Source organism: Nicotiana sylvestris, chromosome 8 (genome assembly GCF_000393655.2).
Source record: "Nicotiana sylvestris chromosome 8, ASM39365v2, whole genome shotgun sequence".
In the NCBI taxonomy this organism is placed as follows: Eukaryota; Viridiplantae; Streptophyta; class Magnoliopsida; order Solanales; family Solanaceae; genus Nicotiana; species Nicotiana sylvestris.
The window spans coordinates 72,718,204-72,746,014 of record NC_091064.1 but is presented as its reverse complement, the minus strand read 5'-3'; the positions used below and the strand labels follow the sequence as shown (position 1 = coordinate 72,746,014).

At 42.5% G+C, this 27,811-nt stretch overlaps 2 protein-coding genes across 2 annotated transcripts; both read right to left on the bottom strand.

The window, feature by feature from the left end:
- Positions 1 to 11,301: 11,301 nt before the first annotated feature.
- Positions 11,302 to 11,730, bottom strand: LOC138875200 (uncharacterized mitochondrial protein AtMg00860-like). The gene has a single exon (XM_070154024.1). The coding sequence runs from the start codon at positions 11,728 to 11,730 to the stop codon at positions 11,302 to 11,304; it is 429 nt and encodes a 142-aa protein (XP_070010125.1).
- Positions 11,731 to 12,632: 902 nt separating this feature from the next.
- On the bottom strand, positions 12,633 to 13,939 carry LOC138875199 (uncharacterized). Its single transcript, XM_070154023.1, has 3 exons — positions 13,539 to 13,939; positions 13,130 to 13,473; positions 12,633 to 12,991 (listed from the first exon to the last, which is right to left on the bottom strand). Exons 1-3 carry the CDS (start codon positions 13,937 to 13,939, stop codon positions 12,633 to 12,635), a joined length of 1,104 nt encoding a protein of 367 aa, XP_070010124.1.
- Positions 13,940 to 27,811: the final 13,872 nt, after the last annotated feature.

The following is a 27,811-nucleotide window of genomic DNA, read 5'->3' as shown; positions in this document are numbered from 1 at the left end:
TATCTTCCTTGATGAACTTTCGGGTCTCCCGCCAGAGCGAGAAATTGAGTTTTATATTGACCTACTACCAGATACTCACCCAATATCTATTCATCCCAATAGAATGGCCCCCGCAAAGTTGAAAGAATTAAAGAACAACTAAAGGACTTTCTTGAAAAAGGTTTTATCAGACCAAGTATGTCACCGTGGGGAGCACCTGTGTTGTTTGTGAGGAAGAAAGATGGTTCCTTACGAATGTGTATTGATTATAGGTAATTGAATAAGGTGACGATCAAGAATAAGTACCCGCTCCCAAGGATTGACGACTTATTTGATCAGTTGCAAGGTGCCAAGTGCTTTTCAATGATAGACTTGAGGTCCGGGTACCATTAGGTAAGGGTTAAGGATAAAGATATTCCGAAGACAACATTCAGGACTAGATATGGGCACTTTGAGTTTCGGGTTATGTCGTTCGGTCTGACCAATGCCCCAGCAGTATTCATGGATTTGATGAACCATGTGTTTAGGCCTTTCTTAGATATGTTTGTAATTGTATTTATTGATGATATATTGGTATATTCTCATTTAGAGGATGAGTATGTTGGTCATCTGCGTACTATGCTTAGAGTTCTCTAAGAAAGGAAGTTGTATGCAAAATTTTCTAAGTGTGAGTTCTGGCTGAACTCTGTAACTTTCCTTGGGCATATCATTTCGGGTGAAGGCATTCGGGTGGCTACACAAAAGATTGAGGCAGTAAAGACTTGGCCTAGGCCCACAACACCAACGGAGGTTCGTAGCTTTTTTGGTTTGGCAGGTTATTACAGGAGATTTGTGGAAGGATTTTCTTTCCTTTCAGCACCTTTAACAAAGTTGACTCAGAAGGGAGCAAAGTTTCAATGGACTGATGCTTGTGAACAGAGTTTCCAGGCATTAAAGGACAGGTTAACTTCAACACCGGTTCTAATGTTCCTAGAAGGGATCGATGGTTATGTTATCTATTGCGACGCTTCAGGCATTGGATTGAGTTGTGTGCTGATGCAGCATGGTAAGGTTGTGGCTTATGCTTCTAGACAACTAAGAAAGCACGAAAATAACTACCCGACCCACGATTTAGAGTTAGTTGAGGTGATTCATGCACTAAAGATATGGAGGCACTACTTGTATGGCATTCATGTTGATATCTATACAGATCATAAGAGCCTCCAGTACATCTTCAAGCAAAAGCAGTTGAATCTACATTAAAGGAGACTATTTTAGCTACTTAAAGACTATAACATTGATATTTTATACCATCCGGGGAAGGTGAACGTAGTAGCTGACACCCTCAGCTGTAGATCTATGGGTAGTCTATTGTATTTACGGCTAGAAAAGAGGGGAATAGCCCATGAGGTTCATCAGCTAGCTAGTCTTGGAGTTCGGTTACTGGACTCAGGTGATATTGGAATTACTCTTCAGGATACGACATCATCCTCTTTAGTAACTGAAGTAAAGGAACGCCGGTACAAGGATCATGTGTTAGTTCATTATAGTGATACCACCCTTTAGAAGGAGAAAACATCGTTTGAAATTACTGAAGATGGGGTCCTCAGATATCGAGGACAATTATGCGTACGTAATGTTGTAGGGCTGCGTCGGCAGGTTATGTAAGAAACTCACTATTCCCATTATTCTATCCATACAGGAGCGACAAAGATGTATCATGACATCAGGGAAATATATTGGTGGGACGGAATGAAAAAGGATATAGCAGAATTTGTTGCTCAGTGCCCTAACTGTCAGCAGCTTAAGATTGAGCATCAAAAACCTAGTGGATTATTACAGGCTATGGAGATTCTGACTTGGAAATGGGAAATAATCAATATGGACTTCATCGTAGGCTTACATTGTACTCAGCGTAAGTTCGATTCGATATGGGTGATTGTTGATAGGCTCACAAAGTCAACCCATTTTCTACCCGTTAGAACTACATATTCCTAAGAAGATTATGCGATGCTTTATATCAAAGAGATAGTACGACTACATGGTGTCACTGTATCTATTATATCGGATAGAGGAGCTCAATTTACATCTAATATTTGGAGGTCCTTCCAAAAAGGATTGGGGACTCAAGTAAGTCTTGGTACAACATTTCATCCCAAACAGACGGACAGGTTGAGCGTGCTATTCAAACACTGGAGGATATGTTACGAGCTTGTGTAATAGACTTCAAAGGTAGCTGAAATGATCATCTGCTGCTTATTAAGTTCGTGTATAATAATATTTACCATTCCAGCATTCAGATGGCTCCATACGAAGCTCTTTATAGGCGGAAGTGTAGGTCGCCTATAGGGTGGTTTGATGTTGGAGAATCTGGATTACACGAGCCAGACCTGTTTCAGACAGCCATAGAAAAAGTAAAGCTTATCCGGGATCGACTATTGACATCTCAGAGTCGTCAGAAGTCATATTATGATGTGCGACGTCGAGATTTAGAGTTCGGGGTTGATGACTGGGTATTCTTAAAGGTGTTGCCTATGAAGGGTGTAATGAGATTTGGCAAGAAAGGCAAACATAGCCCACGGTATATTGGGCTTTATAGGATAATTCGGAGAGTGGGCCGAGTAGCTTATGAGTTAGAATTGTCCTCGGAATTGGAGTTTGTCCATCCAGTTTTTCACATGTCTATGTTACGGAAGTGCATCGGCGATCCTACCCGAGTGGTTCCCATGAATGATGTACAGATTACAGAAGACTTATCATACGAGGAAGTTCTGGTTGTCATCCTAGACCGACAAATCCGCAAGCTGCGGAATAAGGAGGTAGCCTCCGTGAAAGTACTTTGGAGGAACAAAAATATGGAAAAAATGACTTGGAAGGACGAGGAAGCCATGAAGTCTAGATTCCCTACTTATTTCCTCCTTTAGAGAGGTGTTCGACTAAGACGTCATAATTATAAAGTACGTGTACAAATGCTATTGTCGTTGGTCGTGTGAGGCCATAGTCGTTATTTATAATTATGGTCATGTGTGGCGTTGGGTTATTAAGCTTCTACGAGGAGAATTGGTAGTGGTGTTTATACAAATGCGACCCTGCCAAAGTTATACAGAACACGGGGAGTTGGACATTCGAGGACGAATGTTTCTAAGGGGGGAAGGATGTTGCATCTCGCGATTTCTGTACGTTAAAATTTCTTTTTCATTTAACCGACGTAGACTCAGGTATGAGATCTTCTTGACGTTAATGTACTTACGTTATTTGTAACAAGCGATAAATAAGTGTTATGAAGGATAAAGGGGTACACGGATTAAAGAAAACGAGTTTCGTTAAAAGTAGCCAATTTGGAATAAAATATGGGTCGAGCGAGAATACCCGATAATTATGAACTAGTACCATACAAGGTACCATATGACCACCGTAGTATAATATATAAAGTATATATGAAGTATTTTTAAAAATAAATAGAATTTTAAGTAATTTGGGGCAATTTTTAAATTATGCGGGTAATTAGTTAATTATCGAGTAACGGGACATTACCCGATTAACTAATAAGCGGATAAAAACTTAATAAATTAACCCCCAACGTGGCAAGAAGCCACAATAGAAAAAGGTGACTCTTAGTCACTTTTGCCAAATGGCCACCTAAGATCATCGCATAATCATGACTAAGGCTTAAAGTCTTAAATAAGACTTGTATTTTAAACATTTACCATTATCCAAAACAATACAACACAACCATCTGCTTGGTATCATTTCTTGGTTAAAGGATCTAAAATCACATTTAGATTGTTATTTGAACCAAGGACGTAATAACAAGACTCAATTCGTCCAAAATTTCAAAACCAAGCAAATATCGTTCCTCAAGTTAAAAAGCACAGAAGCTTAAATCTGATTTTTGGGTTCTAAGTTCAATCCATGAAGGTTTCCAACAGGATAATTATACTGAGTTGTTCCTACTCCAGGTATGTTAAGGCTCTCCCTTCTTTCTTTCGGCATGGTCCAAATCATACTGAAAAAACGAGCAAATACACAGTTTCCATAAATTACTCCATTCATAGAAATAATAGGGGTGTCTATATTGTTGATTCCCCATGAAAAATATTATTATCTTCTATTCATGGGTCTCAGAATAATACACAGTTGAAAAAGTTTATTCGGAAGGAATATTGAGATTATTATGTATTTTTCATGTATTTCACTAATTTATACATGTGCATTGACCCAGGACCAGATGGCGTTATATACGCGTATATATGTATATTATATTTATATGGGATACAAAAAAAGGTTATGGCGTTATATACGCACCACCACCTGATTAGTTGGTATATGATGATGATGTTGCCCACAGTGGCTGAAATATGACTCAGACGGTGTTATATACGCGTATATATGTACGTATAATATATGGGATATGGGAAGAGGTTTTGGTGTTATATACGCACCACCACCTGATCAGCTGGTATATGTTGATGATGTGCCCACAGTGGCCGAGACGATATCATGGGATGTCCTCAGTGGCTTGATGATATTATGTACACCCATACCTATTCATGGCAAGACATTTATACGTACGTGCATGACATTATAAACGTTTCAGAATTTACAAAGTTATTCAGATTTAAAGATGTGTTTCTATATTCTATGTTTCATCTATGTCTTTTACGTACAAATTTTCATGGCTTACATACTCAGTACATTTTTCGTAGTGACGCCCTATATCACGGGACCTGCGTTTCATGTTCGCAGGTGTAGATAGGCAAACTAACGGTCCCCCTTCTTAGGATCTCTGATCAACGAGAGTTGGCATGCTCCATTTGATCCGAAGCTGCTTTTGATTTTGGTACGACACGTTTGTATATATATATATATATATATATATATATATATATGTATATGGGTATGACGTGGTTCAGTCACATCTTTATACAGTTATATTTCTATTAGAGGCCTGTGGACAGTATGTCTAGTTGGGTTGTATGTGGCATTGTGGGCTTTCAGTTTTGGATGTATGGTTGTCTATAGCAGCCTTGCCGGCTCGCCCAATGTATTCTGCATGTATACGTACATATGCCTTGATGGTAGGTTTCCTTTACGTATGTTATTTTCGTAATGCATCAGATGTTATTCAGGTTCATATCTTAGACACGTGCTTAGGGGTGTTTGACGGGTAGGACTCAGGCACCCGTCGCGGCCCATCGGTTTGGGTCGTGACACTTGCCCTTATTTTAACTTTGTCGCTATCTCAGGAATGATTGACCGTAGATCACTAAGGACTTTCCACGGGTTATAATGCAAGCTCCGGGACAGGTTGGATGAATATTTAGGAATGTAGTGGTTATACCCTCCTTGAACTCTACATACATTATGCTCTTTTACTACATAGCCCTTATTTACCACGGGTTACCAACCTAGAACAACCAAAAAGTATTTGTTCAAGTTCTACAAGACTCCACTCTTTTTCTCTTTTTTTCTGTTTTTCTTTTCTTGTTGGAGCTTGCATTTTGTTATATACACAACTTTGAGGTTATTGCTTCTTTTTTTTATACACACAGTAGCAAACCTTGCCAATTTCCACTTTATAACGACACTCACAACTTAGGCTTTAAGCATCAATCTCACATGTTCAAGAAGGGATGGGTTCAAAAGAAGGAATTACTTCATAGAAGGGGTAAAGGTTTGTAATGTGGTAGCCAATGAAAGGTTAAAGGCTCAAAGAGGGTAACTAGGGTAATTAATGTACCATGGAGGTCAATTTAGGCAAAACTGACTAGTAATAACAAGGAGAGCCTATGATCATTTCAACATCCAATCATTAGACATGTGCATTATTCATACAAATCCTTACTCACTCACAACGCATGAATTGTTCAACTCAACATAGTTTCACCCCTCAAGAGACACAAAGCAACTCAACACTTTCATCTCAAAATATGTAAGATTCTGAATACGCATAAAGTCCATGAGCGAGCCTCAAATTCACAAGAATGACTAACCAACACATTTTTTTGTTTTTTTTAGATTCAAAAGAAGGAAGGGTATCATATATTTACAACATTTAGCACATGCCTGAAGCTACACAGTCAATACAAATAAGTCAAAATATTTCATGCTACTATCGTGGTTCTACTATTACACCATTGGAAAAGAACCCGGCGAAGAAAAACCAAAGGGAATTCATTGCTAAACTACAAGAGTTTATATACAAACATGGGGTACAACACAATATTTACACAAAACATATAGTACAGGATCATGATCATAACTACCCCACCCCCAACCAAAGATCATGCATTGTCCCCAATGCATATATAAAGCAAAAGAAAGTTCAGGGACTCCTTGGGGCGCACTAGGCGCTCGGGGAAGCTGAAGGATCTGGGACATCTGCGGGATCGGCTGCTGGTAGTGAAACTGCAGCTGGTGGGACCTTGGACTGAGTAGTATCTGCCATGGCTAGAGCAAGAGGCTCCAACTACTGTGAGGGTATAGCAGGAAGCTCCATCTACTGTGAGGCTAGAGCTGGGGCCTGGGAGATGCTAGCCTCGCCCGGTGATGGTTGAGTGGTCAAGCGATGTGCCTTGGTGATCATATCCGCTAGCGAATGTGCAATGGCTGTCTGCACAACTGCTTCCTCTTCATCCTCTACCCTTGTAGAGACACCAACCTATTTACCCTTGTCTTGATGACCCTCACTGTCCACACCCAGTGCCTCTTCATCCATCTCCTGACTCCCCCTCATCGGACTCCTCAGTATCTCAAGATTCCTCATCTAAAGGAACATCAATGTGAGTAGGAGGAGTTTGATCCTTATATACCTCAACATGATGTGCCTCTAGGGATGTCATCAATGTCGTGAAATCAATATCTATGCCTGGGACGGAAGTGTCAGCACCCTGCTCTCTGTCGTTCGGGAGGAAGGCTGTCAAATCAAACTCTAAACTCTGGATCTTCTGCAGCTCAACTTTCCGGTCATTCACATCTTTCTAGAGCTGAGGCATACCTCTAACCTCACCCCGCTCAACCTTGTCAAGACACGCTTCAACACTCTTAAGGCAATCCTCATAAGTCTGATATTTCTGCTGAAGAACAGTCACAGAGGATTGGATAGGGGTCAACGCTTGCCGGATGAGGTTGTAAATTTCCTTGATAAGCCGGTCTACCTTAGCATTAGCATGCTGAGCAAGTAGACCCATCTTGGACAGAGCTAGTAAAGGGACCTAGGCCTGTGTAGTAGAGGGTTGTGGAGTAGTTGTGGAGGTAGCTGGGGCTTGAGAGATGTCCGGTAATGCTGGATCCTCTAATGCTGCTATATCTGCTGGAGGAGGAATAGGAGTCTCAGCCTGAGTTGCAGTTTCCTTTGCTATGGCATCACTGATTTTCATGATGTCGATGTCTTTGGTAGCCTTCTCCATTTTGTCATGCCTAGGCAGAGGAGGCACAATTGCAGCTTGGCAAAGAGTAGTGATCCAGTAGTAGAAAGGAAGTGAGGTCTGTTTCTGATTAGCTCTGATTCCTAGCTCTTGGAATATTATATCCCCCACATCAATCTTGATCCCTTCATGATGCACGCAATGAGGAGTGCTTTCTCAATGTTGATGTCAGTTTCATTTCTAGACAGCATTAGATGGGATGTAACAAAGCTAAACAAGTAGCGACCCTCTCTTGTGAGATCCTCCTTGAAAATTTTGTGTTTAGGGTCAATCCAGGCCGGTGTCCCCTTTGCTATGACGGAGGCAACCCAGGCACGCTCATTATGTTTGTTGGCTACCTTGGCATCATATTCAGGTGTCCCTGACCGCCAATCCTCGAAATACCATTCATTGATCGTCTCAGCACCACAACTAACTTCAACCCCTCGCACTAGTTTAGACGTTGAAAAGATCATGTTGCGCTTCTGTGAAGCACTCCTTGAGGCACCATATGAAGCATAAAACTCCCTCACAACTGTCTCATTGTATTCATCCAGGACCTTAGTGAAAAGCTCCCACTTCCTCTACTAGATGTTCTCGAGTATGTGAGTATAATGCTAAGAAAGCCCATTTAAACTCAATTGCTTTTCCTCGAAAAAATTCCTCTAGGAAAGCCCTGCTTTGTATAAATCTAGGGAGCCCTTGACTGCAAACCGGAGGTTAAGGTCCTCCCCCAGCTTCCTTCGTGCCTCAGCCTGTAGATCAACAGGAGGTCCGAGGTCACTCTGCGACTCCACCTCTTCAGACTGGGAGGAGTGCTCCGTAGTATTGCAGAGAGCCTTAGCCCGCTGACGTTTGGCTTGTGGTGCTTGTTGGCTGGGAGTTGATTGCGTTGGATTGGACTTCTTTGGTTCCATTCCTATTGATGAAACATTGTAGTAGTGAGTGAAAGAGGTTAGGGAAAGTCATCAGAAAAAAAAAAGAAAAAAGAACAAAATTAAATTAAATTAATTTTTTTTACTTTGCGATGGGTCATGCGGTGGACCGCATAACCATTGCAAATGTGCATTGGCAGAAAGTCATCAGCAGTTATGTGATCGCATAACCAACCGCATAAGTGGTTATGCGATTGCAAAATGACAGCACATTGGAAGGCTAGAAAGCCTGAAGGACTACCTCAGTCTGCGGCACATATGCGGACCGCATAACAGGTCTGCGATTGCAAAAGCAATCACATAACCTGTTCTAACTTAGGTCAACATAGGGGGTCATATGCAATGATTATACGGAGCACAAAGCGGTTATGCGACTCGCAGAAGTCATCTTCTTCACAAAAAAAAATATTCTCCTATCCCAAATCACATGGGTTCCTATTGCCACCCATTTAAAATCTAAAGCCCTTTGCTCAATTTCACAAGAGTGAGAGAGGTACTTAGACTTCCCCTCTCTGGTTCGTGGCCAATAACACACAAATAATTCCTCAATTCACTCCTCACCAAATAAAATCAAAAGCTCATACCATACTATCATGCCAGTTACCAATTTAACCCAATTTTACCATTTACAACAACACAACTTTAAATATTCATGGCATTCGAAGTAGGTTAGATTCACAAGAGGCAGATCAAGAAGGAAGAATGAGAGTGAAGAGAAGAGAAGAGAAACCATAAGTCATACCTGAAACTCGAGGATTCGATAACGGAAATGAGAAAAATTGTGAGCTTGTTTTGATCCTTTCCCTGGTTCGTCCTTAGTAGTGTTTTTTTCTTTTCTTTGTTTTACTTATTTTTGTTTAAACATTAGTGTGTGCAAATAGTGGGTTAGGATTATACCTGGCAGTTATGTGGCGTATAAGTTCATCACATAACACAATATGCGATCGCATAAGTGTTATGCGGTGGACTTATGACTGGACAGCGTAGCTACAACATGTGATGCAAAATGCGATCGCAAAGTGCACATGTGGGCCGCATAAATGAAAAATGACCACATTGTTGACAACAAAATTAGCCAAACATTCTGCCTGGGTTTGCGATGACTATGCGGTTCACATAGTCATTATGCGATCGCATAGTTGTCGCTCAATCTGGACCTCTCTTCCCTTCAGTTTCTTCACCACTAGGACCTTGTTCATGATATTTTACCTGCACTCTAGCAAACACGTGAACTTTCTCAATCTAATCTACATAAAAAATAAAATAAAAATACAAAAGAGTGTTACCACACATGGGTTTCCTCCGAAGAAGCGCTTGATTTAACGTCGTGGCACGAAGCAGTTGATTCCTTTTGGATTGTTCCTTGGTGGGAGCTGTCATTGGACTATCCCTTAGAGCAAATTGTTTTATTAAATGCCTATCTCCTGCAGTACCAGGGTAATGCTTGACTCGTTGTCCATTCACTTTAAAATTTTGAGTCCCATCCTCCGACTCTAGTTTAATAGCACCATAAGGAGACACACTCACAACTTTAAACAGGTTAGACCATTTGGATTTGAGTTTACCTGGAAATAAGTTGAGTCTTGAATTGAAGAGTAAGACCAAATCACCAAAATTGAACTCTCGCTTCAAGATCTTCTTGTCATGGACAAACTTCATCCTCTCTTTGTACATGGCTGCACTTTCATAGGCATGGGGACGGAATTCTTCTATCTCATTGAGTTGTGTCATCCTCAGGTTAGCAGCCTCGGCCCAGTCAAGATTCAGCTTCTTCAAAGCCCACATGGCTTTGTGTTCAAGTTCCACTAGCAAGTGACAAGCTTTGCTAAAACCCAACCTGTGTGGTGAAGTGCCAATGTGGGTCTTAAATGTTGTGCGATATGCCCACAACGCATCATCTAGCTTCCTTGACCAGTCGGTCCTATTTGCATTGATAGTTTTCGCTAGGATGTTTTTGATTTCTCTTTTCGAAACTTCAACCTGACCACTCGACTGAGGATTATAGGGTGTGGTCACCGTGAGCTTAACACCATTTTTTTCAAGCATCCCGACAAAAGCCTTGTTGCAGAAATGAGACCTATTATCACTCGGGATGGCCCTTGGAGTACCAAACCGTGTGAATATTTTCTTCTTCAAAAATGCGATCACACTCCTTGCTTCATTGTTAGGTAAGGAGATTTCCTCGACCCATTTAGAGATATAGTCCATAGCCATCAAGATGTAGGTCATGCCATACGAGCTCACGAAGGAGCTCATAAAGTTTATCCCCCACACGTCAAAGATCTCAACCTCTAGTACAAAGTTCATCAGCATCTCATATCTTTTAGATATTGACCCTTGTCTTTGACATTGGTCACATGCCTTGACCATTTGATTTGCATTTTGGTAGATCGTTGGCCAATAGTAGCACATTCAAGCACTTTTGCCGCAGTCCAACTTCCTTCATGATGACCCACAACAAGCGAATCATGGCATGCCTTGAAAATTGGCATTACCTCATCTTCTGGAACACCCCGCCGGATGATGTTGTCGGCATAATTACGGAACAAGAAGGGTTCCGCCCAATAGTACTGCCTACACTCCCGCAAGAACTTTTTCTTTTGATAAGCTTCCAACCCTTTGGGAACAAGGTCACTAACCAAGATGTTAGCAATGTCCGCATACCAAGGAGCAAATGTGTTAGACAATGCCAATACGTGTTCGTCTGGGAAAGCATCATTGATTTTAAGATCTTCCTTTGGTCTCCCTGTCTCTTCAAGCCTAGATAGGTGATCTATAACTTGATTTTCCGTCCATTTTCGATCCTTGAATTCAAAGTCAAAATCTTGCAACAAAAGGACCCACCAAATCAATCTTGGTTTGGCATCCTTCTTCGCCATAAGATAACGAAAAGCTGCATGGTCGGTGTATACTATCACTTTGGACCCCAACCAACAAATAAGCTCAAAATTTCTCAAAAGCATAGACAATGGCAAGAAGTTCTTGCTCAGTCATAGTATAATTCATTTGAGAGTCATTGAGTGTCTTTCTTGCATAATAGACAGGGTAAAGAATCTTGTTATGATGTTGGCCAAGCACTGCCCAATAGCTATACCACTAGCGTCACACATGAGTTCGAATGGAAGAGACCAATTGGGGGTGACAATAATAGGTGTCGTGGTGAGATTTTCTTTCAATTCCTCAAAGGCTTTGAGGCACTTCTCATCAAATACAAACTTTGCATCTTTCTCAAGGAGTTTGGACATGGGATTTGCAATTTTGGAAAAGTCCTTGATGAAACGCCTATAGAAATCGGCATGCCCCAAAAAACATCGGACACCTTTAACTGAAGTAGGTGGAGGAAGATTGGAAATGATCTCGATCTTTGCCCGGTCAACCTCTATGCCTTGTTTGGAAATTTTGTGGCCCAAAACAATACCCTCGTCCACCATGAAGTGGCTTTCTCCCAATTTAGCACAAGGTTCGTTTATTCACATCTCTTAATCACTTGTCTAAGGTTGTCTAGAAAATGCTCAAAAGAATAACCCATGACAGAGAAATCATCCACGAATACCTCTAATAAATCATCCACCATGTCAGAGAAGACTGACATCATGCACCTTTGGAAAGTAGCTGGAGCGTTGCATAGCCCAAATGGCATCTGGATAAACGCAAACATCCCATATGGACAAGTGAATATTGTCTTTTCCTGATCTTCCAATGAAATATCGATTTGGTTTTGGGCGAAATATCCATCCAAGAAGAAGTAGAATGACCTTCTCGCTAGCCGATCAAGCATTTGATCAATAAAAGGCATAGGGAAATGGTCCTTGCACGTAGTACAGTTTAGCTTTCGCTAATCCATACAAACCCTCCATCCAATCACAGTTCTTGTTGGGATGAGCTCATTGTTATCATTTTCAATCACGGTCATGCCTCCCTTTTTCGGCACACATTGCACCGGTCTCACCCAAGAACTATCGACAATGGGGTAGACTACCCCAACATCCAACCACTTAATAATTTCTTTCTTTACCACCTCTTGCATGGAAGGGTTCAACCTTCACTGATGATCCATACTTGGTTTACTCTCATTCTCCAATTGGATCTTGTGTTCGCAAATTCCGGCGGGAATCCCTCGGATGTCCGCAATTGTCCACCCAATAGCTTTCATATGCTCCTCCAAGACATTCAACAATTGTTCTACATGCACATCATTCAATAAATAAGGAATGATTACCGATGGAGTGTCATTGGAGCCATGAAATTTATATCTCAAGTACGGTGGAAGTGGTTTGAGCTCTAGTTGCGGTGGCTCAATAATTGAAGGATTTGCGGGAGGAATGGCTCTATTCTATAAGTCAAGAGAGAGTTTCTTTGGAGCATAAGTGCAGGAACCAAGCCCTTCCAATGCATTTACTGATTCCATGTACCCCTCCATATCTTCACCATCGAAATTTATCAAAATAGCCGCCAATGCCTCACCGAGGCATTGTTCTTCCATCTTCATTTCAACCGCATCTTCCACTTTATCAACAACATCAATCACCGAGATGCTTTCATATTCATGTGGTAGTTTCATACCCTTGCTTGCTTGGAATATGACCTCTTCATCATTCACAAGGAACTTGATCTCATTCCATTCCGAATCCATTAGTGCTCTTCCTGTAGCAAGGAGTGGTCTCCCCAAGATGATAGGGATCTCTTTGTCAACTGCACAATCAAGGATTATGAAATCGGCGGGTAGATGGAACTCTCGCACTTTCACAAGCACATCATCAAAAATTCCCACCGGTCTCTTTATGGAACGATCGGCCATTTGCTACCTCATACTTGTAGGCTTCGACATACCTAACCCTGCATTCTTGTAAATGGCAAGAGGCATCAAGTTGATACTAGCCCCACTATCACAAAGAGCTCTTAAAAAGTCACACACTCTAATAGTGCATGGAATGGTGAGAGCTCCCGGGTCTTCTTTCTTTTGAATGGTAGTTGTTGCAATGATGGAACTGACCTGGTGAGTTACATTCACCACTTCATTCTTGGTGGTTTTCTTCTTGGTGATCAAGTCTTTCAAATACTTAGCAAAACCTGGCATCTCTTGAAATGCTTCCACAAATGGGATATTCACCGATAACTGCTTGACAATGTCATAGAACTTTTCGAGTTTGCTATCATAAACCTTCCTAGCAAGTCTTTGAGGGAAAGGAGGAGGAGGAGGTCTAGGAATAGGTGGTAGATTTTTGTGTGCCTCTTTTACCTTTCCTTTACCTCTTCCCAGTTCACTTCTTGAACTTTCAACTCTTCTAGAGCCTTTTTAGCTTCAACAACAATTTGCTCTTCAACTTGTGCCTCGGCGTCTTGTTCGAACTCTTCCACTTCAACCACTTGTTCACTCTCTCCTTGTAGTAACTTCCCACTCCAAGTAGTAATTGCCATGATATGAGAAGCTGGACCACTCCTACTACCCTTTGGGTTCGCAATTGTGTCACTTGGAAGTGTCCCCTTTTTCTTTGGATTTTGTTCACTAGAGAGATCTCTCATTTGCATCTCCAATTTTTGAATGGATGTGGTATGAGAACCAACAAGCTTGGTCATATTCCTCATAGAAGTGTCAGAACGTTTTTGATTTTGCAATACCCGTTCAAGCATGCTTTCCATCTTGGAATCACTTGAGGAACCTTGATTAGAATATTTCCCCTTTGGTGGAACATAAGGGTTTGAACTCCGATTTGAGAAGTTGTTGTTGTTGTTGTTGTTATTCCAATTTCCTTGATTTGAACTACCTTGGTCATTTCACCAATGTTGGTTGCCTTTCCCTTTCGGGTTAGGCCTCCATTGATTTTGTTGTCCTTGACCTTGGTATTGTTGCCTTTGATAGCCTCCTTGAGAGTTGTTGACATAGTTTGCTTCCTCATAATCTTCATTTGATGAGGGTTGAACATTTTCCACCACATTTACCTTCTTCATTTGGCTTTCAGTGAACATTTTTGTCAACGCATTGACATTGGTGGCAAGCCCTACAATTACTTGATCTCTTTCTTGATTCTCCTTAATCATGTTGGTCAATGAGGGAGAACCATATGCAATTCCACTTGTGGTGTCCTCTGAGTGCCACACTTTATTATGTTTTTCCATTTTGTCAAGGATTTGTGTGATCCTTGCGAATGTCTTATCCATAAAAGATCCATCAGCTACATTCTTGGCTATAGATTGGTTCATAGCATCTAAACCCATGTAGAATATCTCCAACAAGATAGAATCCTGAAAATCATGATTGGGCGACCTCACCAAATATAACTTGAATCGATCCCATGCCTCATGTAGATGTTCTCCCGGTAGTTGCTTGAAAAACAAAATTTTTATCCCGGAGCTCAGATTTCTTGCTTTGGGGGAATCATTTAGCTAAGAATGTTAGGACAAGTTAAGGCCAAGAATGAATGAAATTTGGTGGCATATTTTGAAGCCATTTCCTTGCGTCCCCAGCCAGTGAGTACTTGAACACCCTCAACCTTAGGGCATAATCTGAGATGTTGTACTGCTTGTGCATCACACACACACCCAAGAAGTTTCTAAGATGTTGTGTCAGATCATCATCAGTGGAATTACTGAAAAACCCCTCCGCTTTTATCATTAGGATTAAACCATGTTCCACCTTGAAAGTAGCAGCGCCAACTATCGGAGGTACACTAGCATTTGTATCCTCAATGTACTCATCTATGTCCGCAAAAGGATTTTCTTCCATTTCTTCCTCGTATTTATCCATGTTTTCCTATCAACATCAAGCAAAACAAGCAAAGTGTGATGGAATAGAAGAAGACGTAAAGTAAAGAACACACTAATTAGTAATTTCAAAACAGTATTCCCTGGCAACGACGCCAAAATTTGATACGCTCAAATTATAATTTAATTAAGTAGTGCAAGGCGGTCGATGTCAAATATAATAACCCAACAAGGTTGGGGTCGAATCCTACAGGGAATATGGTGTGAAAAGCTTACTTTAGTATTGCGGAACTTGACTTAAGTCGTAATTCTATTCCGTTAATGTAACAAGAGAATGATATGATTGTAAAATTAAGATAAAACTAATTGTAATTTTGAGAATGTAAATGATTTGATTAAGAAAACCAAGGTTGTGTCCCCGTCAATGGAATATAATGCTATCGGTGTAAATATAATATATTTCTAATGGAAGGTCCTTTAATATGCAAATGATTTCTAACTGACTACCCAATATTTTCCAATAGTTGAGTAGTATTTTCCCTTTATGATTTTTAGAAATATAAAAGAGTTGCAATTTAAGAACAACCAATTTATGCCAAGTAGAACCCACTTATTCCTAAGCGATTCTATTAAACAAGATTTAAAGTCTTGAGTTCTTGATATTCAATTTTACCAAACCCTAACTCACTCTTCCAAGTAAAGAAAGAGTAAAATGGAATAGATTAATATTTGCAACAACCAATGATAAATAAAGAACAAGGATTGAATAAATATTAACAAACCATGATATATAAATTCAATGTTAAACACCCATTAACATTACAACCATCTAGGGTCCACAACCTTAGTATTTAAAACTTGCTACTCATATTGAAATACAAGAACAAAGTATTTAATAAAGCCATAAAATTTACAAAAGTGCAAGATTCCTTTTTCACAACCTTCTAAATAAATGGAGTATTCAATGATCTCTAAGTAGGACCATATTTTAGACTTGAATGACCCACAAAACCCAAGTTATTCTCTTTATAGTGGACCAAACGTCGTAGTCAAAATCGGATAAAAATGCCCCTTCAGATAGCTTATGCGGTCACATAATGGTCGCAGACCAGTTATGCAGTCCGCATATTCATCATTCCATCGCAGATTTGCTGAGTTCCAGCTCTTGCTTCAATCGCATAACAGTTATACGGTCTGCATGTGTTTTATGCGACCACATATTCCATCACAGACTTGTTGAGAACTCTCTTCTACTGGAGTTATGCGACCTGTGTGCAGTAAAACCGGGGCTCGATTTCCCCGTCATTAGGTTGCCTCGTGGGCATGCTTCTCGAGGATCGAAGCCAAGGTCGAGACCCACTCTCGGGAGTCGTCGGGAACTGTCCCTGGGAGGCATTGCGTACCAACGGCTGTAGTACGGGAGAGGGGAGTTCCCAAGATGAACGGATAGCACTGGTAGAACCTGGTATCGTGTCTGGCTGTCCCATCTCCATACCTTTATAATTAATGCACTCTTGTAAAATGTTTGGATATCCCCTCCTATATAAGGGGTATCTTTGGCACTTTGTAAACCCTGTTGCTCCAATATTATACACAAAATCAATACCAACTCTCTCTCTCTCTTTTCTCTCTAACTTACTCGCTTGAGACTACAACTTTCATTTATTGCTTTCATACTTGTTCTTCATTTATTGCCTGATATTGGCCATAAAGAGCCTATCTTAATTATATCCTAACTGTTAGCCCTTTCCCGTTACCCCCGATAGTTCGAGCCCGAGCCTGGGCATCGACCTCGAAGCCCTTCATTGGTTAGCCCGAGGACCAGACAGCTAACTCGTCGGTTTGATTGTAATGGTGTTTTAGCTCGCATTTCACCTTTATCATTACATATCTAATATCAACTGCTCTAACAACTAGTATAAAAATAGATAACGTATTTTTAGAGTGCCATTAACAAATTTAATTATTATTACCATTTTCACGGTAAACAGTTTGGCACCCACCGTAGGGCTACAAATAATAGTGATTATTTTCTTACTGGTTTCGTTACATAAAGCAAGTTATCTTTCACACTTTTTCTTGTCCAAGATCTTCAATTTCAGGAAAAAATGTCTGGCTCAGTGAACAGAATGGGGAACCAGAACCTCGAAAACAGCAAAGAGAAGGACATGATTACTCTAGATGTCGGTACACCACTAAACTCAACCCTGGCGGAAGGGGAGGCTTTCTGACATGACGTCCACCTGATTATTGGAGGAAGCAACGTTCCCCAAGGACCCATGTTCAAACGGACGAGAACGTCCACCATGGAAGAGGCACTGACCCGAAACCACATGCCCGAAGATGCCCTCGCATTCAGCGAGGAGGACCTCGAGGCCATGATACAACCGTACAACGATGCACTGGTGATCTAGTTTCTTTTACACAATAGTAGGATAAAGCGCGTGCTTGTGGATCCAGGCAGCTTGACCAACATAATTAGACCAGAGGTAGTAGGACAATTGGGGTTGCTCAATCAAGTCTCCATCATCCCTCGAGTCCTCCACGGCTTCAACATGACCGGCGAAGTAATGAAAGGAGAGATTACTCTCCCAATCATCACGGCCTGCGTGATTCAGAACACTGAGTTCCAAGTTATCGACGACGACATGAGGTACAATGCGTTACTCGACATGCCTTGGATACACAGCATGAGGGCAGTACCATCAATCTTACACCAGGTGATAAAGTTTCCCACGAAGGACGGCATCATGACCATACATCGAGAACAACGGGCAGAAAAAGAAATGTTCGCGGTCCACCATAAGGCGCCGATACCCACGTGGCCGATCTAGGACGAGGTTACGAACACACAGGACACTGAGGACGATGAGGAAGATTTCTTCGCTCCTCAAACCTTCGTTGACCCTGAAGAATCGAATGCGACTAAATCAACAGTCGAAGAGCTGGAGCAGACTATTTTAATCGAGCACCTCCCGGATCGTAAGGTATACCTGGGAATAAGGTTGACCCCCGAACTTAAGACGGGGTTCATTCAATTTCTTAGTAACAATATCGACTGTTTCGCTTGGTCACACTTAGATATGATAGGAATTACGCCGGAAATAACCTCCTAGAGGCTGAGCATAGATCCTAAATTTAAACTCGTGAAGCAGAAGAGAAGAGTACAGTCCGAGGTAAAACATGCCTTCATCAAAGAAGAGGTAACGAAACCTTTTAAAATCGAATCCATTAGAGAGGTAAAGTACCCCGAATGGCTGGCCAACATAGTAGTCGTACCTAAAAAGGGAAACAAGCTAAGAATGTGCATAGATTATAAAGACCTGAATAAGGCGTGCCCCAAAGATTCCTTCCCATTGCCTAATATCGATCGTCTGATTGATGCTACGATTGGCCATGAGACCCTCACCTTTTGTCAATGCCTACTCGGGGTATAATCAAATTCAAATGAACCTCGAGAACAGGGAAAAAACCTCGTTCATCACAAAGTATGGTACCTACTGCTACAACGTAATGGCCTTCGGGCTAAAAAACGCAGGGGCAACGTACCAGTGACTAGTTAATAAAATGTTTGAGCATCAAGTAGGTAAATAAATGGAGGTATATATTGATGATATGCTAATTAAGTCCCTGCGTGCAGAGGACCATTTGACCCATTTGCGGGAAACTTTCGACATCCTCAGAAGTTACAACATAAAGCTCAACCCCGAGAAGTGCGCCATCGGAGTGGGTTCGGGCAAATTCCTGGGCTTCATGGTTTCAAACGCGGGGATCGAGATCAATTCTGACAAAATAAAGGCCATCGAAGAAATCACGATGGTAAACAATGTAAAGGCCATCCAACGACTAATAGGGCGGATAGTGGCCCACGGTAGATTCATATCAAGGTCATCAGATAAAAGCCATTATTTCTTCTCTTTACTCAAAAGAACGAGCAACTTCGAATAGACTCCAGAATGCCAACACGCCCTAGAAGAACTAAAACGATACCGGACTAGCCCACTTTTGCTGCACACGCCAAAGGAAGATGAAACACTATACTTGTACTTGGTCGTGTCTGAAATAGCGGTAAGCGGTGTACTAGTTCGAGAGGAAAGGTACACAATTTCCTTTTTATTATGTAAGCCAAACCCTGGAGGACGCTGAAATACGGTATCCCCTTCTAGAAAAATTGGCTCTCGCGCTAATAAGCGCCTCGCGTAAGCTGAAGCCCTATTTTCAATATCACCGTACCTGTGTTCTGTTGACGTACCCCTTCCAAAGCATACTGTATAAACCCAAGCAATCGGGTCAATTAGCCAAATGGGCCATCGAACTCGGAGGGTATGATATCGAGTATCAACCTCGAACGTCCATCAAGTCCAAATTCTAGCTGACTTCGTGGTCGATTTCTCGCCATCCCTCGTACGCGAGGTAGAGAGGGAACTTTTATTAAAATCAGGTATGTCCTCCGGGGTATGGACCGTGTTCACAGACGACGCCACAAACATAAGAGAATCCGGGTTGGGTATAGTCCTAAAGCCACCCGTTAGCGGCATAATCAGACAATCCATAAAAACCTCAAAATTGACTAACAATGAAGCCGAGTGCGAGGATATGATTGCAGGTTTAGAATTGGCCAAAAGCTTGGGAGCCGAGACCGTCGAGGCGAAATACGATTCGCTCCTCGTAGAGCCAGGTGAATGGGAGATATGAAGCTCGAGAGGACAGGATGCAGAGGCACTTGGATAAAATCAAAATCGCATTACGTCGCTTCAAAGAATGGACCTTAGTCCATATACCTCGAGAGCAGAACAGCGAGGCTGATGCCTTCGCAAATCTGGGATCTTCTGATGAAGATGAGGACCTACTCCCTGGAGCTTTTGTCCAATTGATTAAATCATTGGTCGATGAAGGTCACGCAGATATTAATTCCACTAGTCTAACATGGGATTGGAGAAATAAGTATATTGATTATTTAAGAGACGGGAAGTTGCCCGCAAATCCAAAAGAATCGAGGGCCCTGCGAACCAAAGTAGTCCAATTCTCGCTTGACGAAAATGAGACTCTGTACAGGAGAACTTTCAATGGCCCCCTGTCGGTATGCTTAGGTCTAGGTGACACAGATTACGTGCTCCAAGAGATCCACGAGGGTACTGGGAAATCATTCTGGCGCCGACTCCTTGGTCCGGAAGTTGATTAGAGCAGGCTACTATTGGGACAACATGGAAAAAGAAACCAGAGAATTCGTCCTAAAGTGCGAAAAATTCTAGATATTAGCTCCCATGATCCACCAACCCGGCGAGCAACTACATTCCATTTTATTGCCATGGCCATTCATGAAATCGGGGATGGACATCGTTGGCCTTTTGCCGACGGCACCAGGTAAGGCTAGATTCATTTTATTTATGACCGAGAAGCACAAGACTTCGAAAAAATTAGAGAAAAGGAAGTCATCAATTTCATATGGTATCACATCATATGCCGATTCGGAATCCCATCTAAAATAATGTGCGATAACAGAAGGCAGTTCATCAGGGGCAAGGAAACACAGTTCCTTGAAAACAACAAAATCAAGAGAATCCTGTTGATACCTTACCATCCATGTGCAAACGGCCAGGCCGAATCCACGAATAAAACCATCATTTAGAACTTAAAGAAGAAACTGGAGAGCGCTAAGGGAAAATGGAGAGAAGCGCTGCCCGAGGTGCTATGGGCATATCGAACAACTTCAAAATCAAGCATCGGGGAAAGCCTTTCTCTCTAGTATATGGTGTTGAGGCTTTGATACCAGTGGAAGTCATGGAGCCGAGCGCCAGATTTCAGCACACTAATGAGGGCTCGAACAATGAGGCCATAACAACTGCCCTCGAACTACTCGATAAAAAGCGAGAAGCATCACTGATCTGGATGGCTGCCCAGAAGCAGAGAATCAAAAGATACTATAACAAGAGAATAAATCTTCGTTATTTCGGGATCGGGGACTTAGTCCTAAGGAAGATTACTCTCAACACCTGAAATCCTAATGAAGGGAAGCTGGGCCACAACTGGGAAAGGCCGTATCATGTCCTCGGAATAGTCGGTAAGGGATCCTATAAGCTTGGCTCCATGAAGATCAAACAACTCCCGAGCAACTGGAATATATCTATGCTAAAGCGGTATTACTGCTAGGGAACCCAATTGAAAAATTCCGCAAAAATCCTCGAGCAAACGTTGCAATCTTTTCCTTCGACCGATCTTTTGTCCCAAAGAGGGTTTCTTCGGCAAGGTTTTTAACGAGGCAACGTCCACGCGCTACCTAAGGAGGATCCTACAAGCCTACAAGGTTTCTTTTGCAATCAACCCCGAACACTAGAGGGCACCCCTAGAGAGGTCATCCACTCGGAAGAACCAAGGAACAACAAACAAGGTTCCAATAGGATATGATGTACCGGGCCAAACAGTCAAACAAACTGTGTCCGCATAAGCCGGGCTTACGGCAACAAAACAACATGTACTTATTGCAAAAAATCAAAGAATATATTTCACCAAAAGTATCTCGTACTCCAAAGCAAATTCAGCATTTTCACAACAAGCATCCCTCCATCGAGAATGCCCGAAAATACTCGGAGACTAGCGTCAATAATTCGGCAGCTGCATGGCCTCAAGGTCAGAACTCCATACTTATAAGCCCTCAATGAGGCAACATGGAAATCACGAAACATTCCTAAAAGGTAAAAAATGTCCCGAACACTCAGAGACTGGCATTGCAAACTAAGAAAGCGCATGACCCTAAGGTCGGAATCTCTAGAAAACATAAGCTCTCAATGAGGCAACTCCGAACTCGTAAGTAACGGCCTCCGAGCCTAAGAAAACTCAATGACTCGTAGACTGCAGCCAATCGCCATTCAATTAAAAACCCGGGGACGTAAGAACCCAAGCGGGCAGACTCAGTCTCAAATAAAAACTCGCATCAAGTATCAACAACTACACCTGTAAGACCTCAACGGCATGAAAATACTGTAAGACCTCAACAGGCATGAAAAAATTGTAAGACCTCAACAGGCATGAAAATAATGTAAGACCTCAACAGGCATGAAAAAACTGTAAGACCTCAATAGGCATGAAAATACTGTAAGACCTCAACAAGCATGAAAAACTGTAAGACCTCAACATGCATGAAACTTTTGTAAGAACTTACTACAGGCATAAAACTCGATCCCGAAGTTTAGGCTATATATCGAATTTGTAAGACCCCTAAAAAGGCATACCCTCGATATAGATGCCCAGACCTCTATAATCGGGACAAAAATGGCTCCGGCCAAACACAAATGACTACGGTCATACGGCTGTACCAGCCAAATCAACGCGACTCGGGGACGCCTGATGTTGCTATAAAATCATAGGCCATTACTTCGAATCTACTTCAAAAAGAACCAGTTAAACATGATACCCTCGACAAGCAAAAGAGCTTCAACCATGTGAGCTCCAAATCACAAGGCTTCGAGCTACTCAGCCAACTAGCTAAACCTTCCGAGGTGATCGAACATCGCCGCAAATGACTTGAAATCGAGGTTCTTCCTGAACCGATGACGGTCCAGGCAAAATCATTTCAAAAGTCCTTAACAAGAGGAAAACAAAGCCTACATATGCCCAAGGGCAAAAGCATAAGAGCCATTGTCACCAGCCTAACGAGCCTTAGGGCCACACACTAAAAGGTCGCAACAACCAAAAGCGTAAGAGCCATTGTCGCTAGCTAAAATTTTTGAAAGCTTGAGGGTCAAAATGAGCTTGAGTCGTAACCCGATTAGGAGACCAGACCCAAAATAGTTAACTATTACATGCCTAAGGGCAAAGCATAAGAGTCATTGTCGCCAGTTTCATGAACCTCAGGGCCACACACACTAAAAGGTCGTAACGACCCAAGGCGTAAGTGCCGATGTCGCCAACCCACGAAAATACAGAACTTGAGGGTTAATTGTGCTCAAGTCGAAACCCGACTCGGAGAATAAACCCAAAACAGTTGAGAGAAGCTTAAGAGCTCTAACGCCAGCTTACATTAAAGGTCACATCGACCAGGCGCATAAGAGCCTCCAAGCCTGCCTGACGAGCCCCAGGGCCGTATCACAAATCTAAAGATTCTAACCAACTATAAAAACAGGAACATCCAGCCGAATTCCGGATAAAAAAGGGGAGTGGAAGAAACAAAGCCACAGGGTTTACTTGATACATATGCCAGTATGAAAGTACTATATACAAACAGGAAAATCGATAGGAAAATCGATAGGAAAATCAACAGGAACCTAATTTATTGTCGAGCCTACATTCTCAATGGCTCCCCACGGGTTGCACCCTAACAACAATGAGTCCCCCGACGGCCCCTTCTTAACGGAATTTTCTCTCCCCGGGGATCCACCATCAATTTTAGCATCGCTCGAGCTGCCATCCGACACACCTCCAACAGTTTGCTTTCTGGAAATCGGCCAGTCACGATCCGCAGCTCGAGGTAAATTTGGGCTAGCCCCCTCAGACGCCTTGTTAATGCAAGAATTCGCGACAATAGCTCCCTCCACGTGCGAGGATACAAGCGTCTCAGCTTCGGTTTTGATCCGAGATAGTGCAACCACCAGTTCGGAATAGAGATCTCTATACTTGTCACTATCCTCCTTCGCGTCACGGAGCTGATGCTTGAATAAGGTTACCTTCCCCAGGAGGGTGTCCCTCTCGGAACTCATCTCATTTATGTACCGACTGAGCTCGAAAATTTCCGCATCTCTGGACCTAAGCTCCCCTCTCAGCAGGGTGTTTTCCTTCTCAAACTGCACAAATCAGGTCTAAGATGTTAAAAGCAATAGAATATCACAAAGATTAATCTAATAGTAAATGGGGGACAAGTAACCTTCTCGATAAGATAGGCTTTCTCACGCTCACGACGGTTCACCTCATCCTGGTACTGGGTGAAAGTCTGGTTGTAAAGCGCTTTAACCTGAAGCCACAAAAAAGGACAAGTTATAAAAATAATGATCGGAGCAGCCCAGAGCGGCGGGCGAGGTTAGAAAAAATTACCCGCTCATATAGTCTGCCCATCTCGTTGAAAACGAATGAAGTATCAACCTCGGGACCTCCCTCGAGAACGGTTGTAAACTCTCGAGCACATCTCTGCCTTTGACTAGTGCAATTGCTCCAGAAGGCTCTTCACAAGGGGCATCTTGCACTCTATGCGGTGGCAGGATCACTCTCTGAGGGGAATTAACAACGATCACAGGGCTGACAGGACTAGTCAAAGACTCCGTCCCTTGTTCACCCTGAACCCTAGAGTCGGGCCCCTCCAAACTGCCCAACAAGGGCACCTCAACTAGGGGAGAATTCTGACCACCAGCCAACTCGGGGGTAGTGCTCGATACTCCATCTGTTGCCTCCCCACTACAAAGATGGGCCACAACAGCATCAGGATCCGGCTCGAAAGCCTTCATCCCCATGGCCCGAAGATCGAACGAGTCTATACGCTCCTCGGGGACCGTTGGGAAGTTGCTTTCCCCCTCACCTTCAGCTCGAGGGTTTCCCGCCATCTCCGGGGCCAGAGCTGCTAAGTCAACCTTGGGTTCTTCCACCTTAACCCTCTTGAACTCCGGAGGCTCAACCGGTAGACCCCCCTACCTTCTCTTCTTTTCTCCAGGCACTAGGGTGTCCCCCTTAACTGGCGATGCCTCCTTCATCAAAGGGACTTCCCCCAAACCTACACAAATGCTGAAGTTAAAAACAAAGAACGAAGAACGCTACTAATAGCAATTTGCATCAAAGCAATAAGGTTCAAAGCTTACCATGATCTTTGGCTTCCTACTGAGCTCGAGATAAATCTCGCCACACTCGTTCGGCATATGGGAAAATTGAGTATAAGCGGCCAACCCAACCCTGGAGGTCCAAAGCCACACTAGGGTAGGTTGCTACAACTAAAAAAGCAAGAAAAATAGAGTTAGATGCTTGAAGAAATATTGCCAAAAACAAGGAAATGAAGACCCGACAACACGTTTACTTAAGCCCAGCATTCTACTTCTCAGGGAACGACATATTTTCCGCCAGAATCAGGTCAGAAGTCCTCACTCGAACAAATCAGCTTATCCATCCTTCGTTCCCAAGCTCCTCGGCACAGAGGAGATGTGGACTATACATCCGAATTAGGTGGTTGAGGGTGAAGGGCATCTCCTCTATAATGTTTGAATAATGCTTGATCATATACATAATGCGCCAGAACAAAGGATGAATGTGGCCTAGAGTTACCTGATAACGTCGACAGAAGTCGAGAACCACGGGGTCGATCGGGGGCGAGGATGGCCCTACCGGCCCCAAGGTGAATGGATAGGTATACACACTTAGAAAGCCGGCTTTGTGAGCCACAATATCTTCCTCCCTAGCAGGAATCTCCACAAGCACGATATCCCTCCAGCGGCAATCAACTCTCACTCTTCCGACGTCCGTTACCGAGTTGATGTACCGAGTCATAGGCTCGTGACGCTTTGGCTTCGAGGAAGGTCTCGAGGCCTTGAATTCGGAGGTAATCCAAAAAGATCCTGGGATGCATTCCTCAGCACGAGGGGGTGTAGCCACTTCGCCTTGAGAAAGAAGCAAAGAGGATGATCCTGCAACCTCCCGGGAAGCAGAGGTAGAAGTTTTTGCCATCCTTAGAAGATTCTGAAGGAAGAAAAAGAGTGTGTTCCTGAGAGAGAACTAAAGCAAAGGAAGAACGAACCTTATTAGGGGTTTGAACACGCAATGGGTTATAGAAAGGAAGAAGGGTAGTATTTATAAAAGCATTGTGTGCGCATTGAAGGAGGCCAAGAGGCAGCCAACTGCCATAGTCAATGCGGAAGCCTGTAGGAGCAGTGTGCATATTGCATCTTGGCACCTCGTAGCCATCGCAAATTGCAAGAACATCGAAGGAGGAAGAAATTCAAGGTCTTTTCTTATCGTTTCTTGCCACTTTCACTCTAAGAAAGACTATCTGTATGTAGTAAAAGCGGGGGACCGATTTCCCCGTCATTAGGTTGCCTCGCGGGCATGCTTCTCGAGGCTCGAAGCCAAGGTCGAGACCCACCCTCGGGAGTCATCAGGTACCATCCCCGGGGGGCATTGCATACCAACAACTGTAGTACGAGAGAAGGGAGTTCCCAAGATAAACGGATAGCACTGGCAGAACCTAGTATCGCATCTGGCTGTCGCATCTCCATACCTTTATAATTAATGCACTCTTGTACCATGTTTGGATATCCCCTCCTATATAAGGGGGATCTTTGGCACTTTGTAAACCCTATTGTTCCAACTATTATACACAAGATCAATAACAACTCTCTCCCTCTTTTCTCTCTAACTTACTCGCTCAAGACTACCACTTTCATTTATTTCTTTCATACTTGTTCTTCATTTGTTGCCTGATATTGGCCATAAAGAGCCTCCCTTAATTATATCTGAACTGTTAGCCCTTTCCCGTTAACCCCCATAGCTCGAGCCCCAAGCCCAGGCATTGACCTCGAATCCCTTCATCGGTTAGCCCGAGGCCTGGACAGCTAACTCGTTGGTTTGATTGTAACGCTGTTTTAGCTCGCATTTCACCTTTATCTTCACATATCTAATATCAACTGCTCTAACAACTAGCATAAAAATAGTTCACGTATTTTTATAGTCCCACCAATAAATTTAATTGTTATTACCATTTTTATGGTAAACACAACCATTATGTGGATCGCCTAGGTGTTATGCGACCGCAAAATGGACCGCATATTTTCTTCTTCATTTGGCCAAAAGGCTATCTCTGTTTGCAACCATCATGTTAGTTATGCGGTCCGCATGTGAATTATGCGGCCGCATACTTGCAGCATGTCCATATTTTTGTGACTTTTTGACTTCTTTTCCATGTTTTTAGGTCTTCAAGCTCATGCACTACAAAACAACCAAACTTGATCAGAATTAACTAAAAATCCATTAAAAGACAAGTTAAAATCTAAGTAATTGGTATCAATTGTTCCGAAATTATACGACACATCAATTATGCCTAGGCATGTTTTGTATTTGTCCAACTCTTAGACATCTCAAATAAGAACCTCGATTATAGGTCGATTTATGACGATAATTGAGTTCCTCGAGAGGTTCTCTTGAAGGTTGATTTTTCGAAGCCTTTTGTTGAAGGCTGATTATCTCGAAGCCTTGTTATTTTTTTGAGCTGATATGATCGAAGCTCTTTCGCTTATGCTGGGGGTAGCCTAATTAACCGGGTTTTTTCGAAGTATTAAGAGGTCTTTAATTTTATGGCGGCGGTCGGACGTCTCCAAGGCGTGTTAATTTGGCCAGAGCCATTTGATATGGTCGTAGTCTTTATGTTCGGTCGTAGCCTTTAGTCCCCGGGTGAGATGACCTCAGCATTTATATCGAGGGTATACCTTTTTAGGGGTCTTACAAGTTCGATATATAGCCTTGGTCTTGATGTCGGGGTTATTCCTTTTGAAGGTCTTATATGCTTTGGCATGCCCTATTGAGTTCTTACAGATTTGGTGTTGCCTCACTGAGGGATTACGAGCTCGAGATTGCCTTATTGAGGTCTTACGAATTCGAGTTTCTAATAGCTTCGACGAGCTGACTGTCAGTGATAGTCCTCGAGTGTTAGAGGATTTTTGGCCCTTGAGCCATTTTTGTGTGAAAGTAGTGAACGTCTCGAGCATTTTGATAAGCAAAGAGGCTTGCTCAATTATTTGATATATGCGTACATGTTTTATGATTTTGAAGGCTCGATTATTCTATATGTACATGGTTCATTTGACCGTTTGGCCCAATACAACATTCTCAAGATGAAGAAATGATAAC